General features: G+C 31.7%; 1 protein-coding gene across 2 annotated transcripts in view; it reads left to right on the forward strand.

Moving 5' to 3' along the window:
* LOC109913950 (lysine-specific demethylase 2B) overlaps positions 1-1,261 on the forward strand; it is a 20,394-nt gene extending 19,133 nt beyond the window's left edge. For both annotated transcript variants that reach the window (XM_048592962.1, XM_048592963.1), the window contains one exon: positions 312-1,261. In XM_048592962.1, the coding sequence (XP_048448919.1) occupies positions 312-493 (182 nt within the window). In that variant the 3' untranslated portion in view covers positions 494-1,261. The remainder of the gene's footprint in view (positions 1-311) is intronic.
* Positions 1,262-1,320: the final 59 nt, after the last annotated feature.

The raw sequence follows: 1,320 nt of genomic DNA on the forward strand, positions 1-1,320 counted from the left end.
ATCTCTTAATTAGATTTCTTCTACCTATGATATTTTGATGTTACTTTGATAAATATTTAGAATTATCCATCAGTATTAAGTTTTCTCCAATGTATATTTCAGATAGCATTTAACTAATTTACATTCATGTCATTTGATTTTACTTTACATAATTTAATATGATTAATTCTTAAACTTGTCTGATCTTTTCTTGTAACTCAGCCCATTACTTTGGATTTAGTTCTGTTCATCTGTTTCATAACGTGTTTTAAGTTGAGAATTACCAGTACATCATTGTCATATTTAAATTGCATAATGTCCTTCTTCTTCAGTTTGCAATAAAGTCACTGACCAGTGCCTAACCTATTTCAAACGCTGTGGTAACATCTGCCGAATAGACCTCCGTTACTGCAAACAGGTAACAAAAGAAGGTTGTGAACAATTCATTGCAGAGATGTCTGTTAGTGTTCAGTTCAGTTTGTCAGAGGAAAAACTGTTACAAAAACTCAGTTAACTAAGCAAAATGAGGAACCGGACCATGCAACAGGATGCTTAATTTCTTCCGAGATTTAATTATATCCAGATTCTGCTTCAAGTTACTGGCATCAGACAGAAGGACAAGGATGAACTGTGGAGAGGACAAAAGCTGCTTATCCTAACAAAAACTTTTCCACATCTGAAAATCAGTCCGAATTCAAATTTATTTCTTAAGTTTTAATAATGTTATAAAAAGACACTGATGCACAAGTGTTTGTATTTGTATAAACCTACGTGGCAAGAGGGGAAAAAAAATTGAAAAAAACTAACTTTTTTGTGCACGTTTTACAACTAAAGCATGTGCAGTGTAAATTTTAATTTCAGTTCTTTTAAAAAGAGTCTTAAAACAAAGATATCTTAGACATATCGGACCACACATTTTGACCATGTTATAAATATTGTTGTTTTGTTAAACTCTACATATCATACATTATGCAGAAATATTTTTGTACAGAAATTACTTTATTGAGAGTAGTGTGGAAATTTCAATAGTAACATTATTACTTATATACAATTGAATTCCAATTTATTTCAATTTCCGTTTGTTACTTGTGGTTTAATCTCTGTAAAGTTTCACATGTTCTATGTGGAATGATCTTTGTGATGTTTGTATGTGCCATCATTGCATGCCTTTAAGGCAAGCAGCTTAGCAGCAGTAATAATACTGTAAAGTGACAAGATATTGGTTTTCCACCATTTACTGTTTGTCATTGCTGAATTTGTATAAAACCTGTCTTGAAAGCTGTGTACTGAACTATTGTTAGATTCACAGGGGAACAATACTCGAGGTGCTGTACAACATAA

The sequence above is a fragment of the Rhincodon typus genome, unplaced genomic scaffold (assembly GCF_021869965.1).
Source record: "Rhincodon typus isolate 14 unplaced genomic scaffold, sRhiTyp1.1 hic_rhity00002111, whole genome shotgun sequence".
NCBI classification, from domain to species: Eukaryota; Metazoa; Chordata; class Chondrichthyes; order Orectolobiformes; family Rhincodontidae; genus Rhincodon; species Rhincodon typus.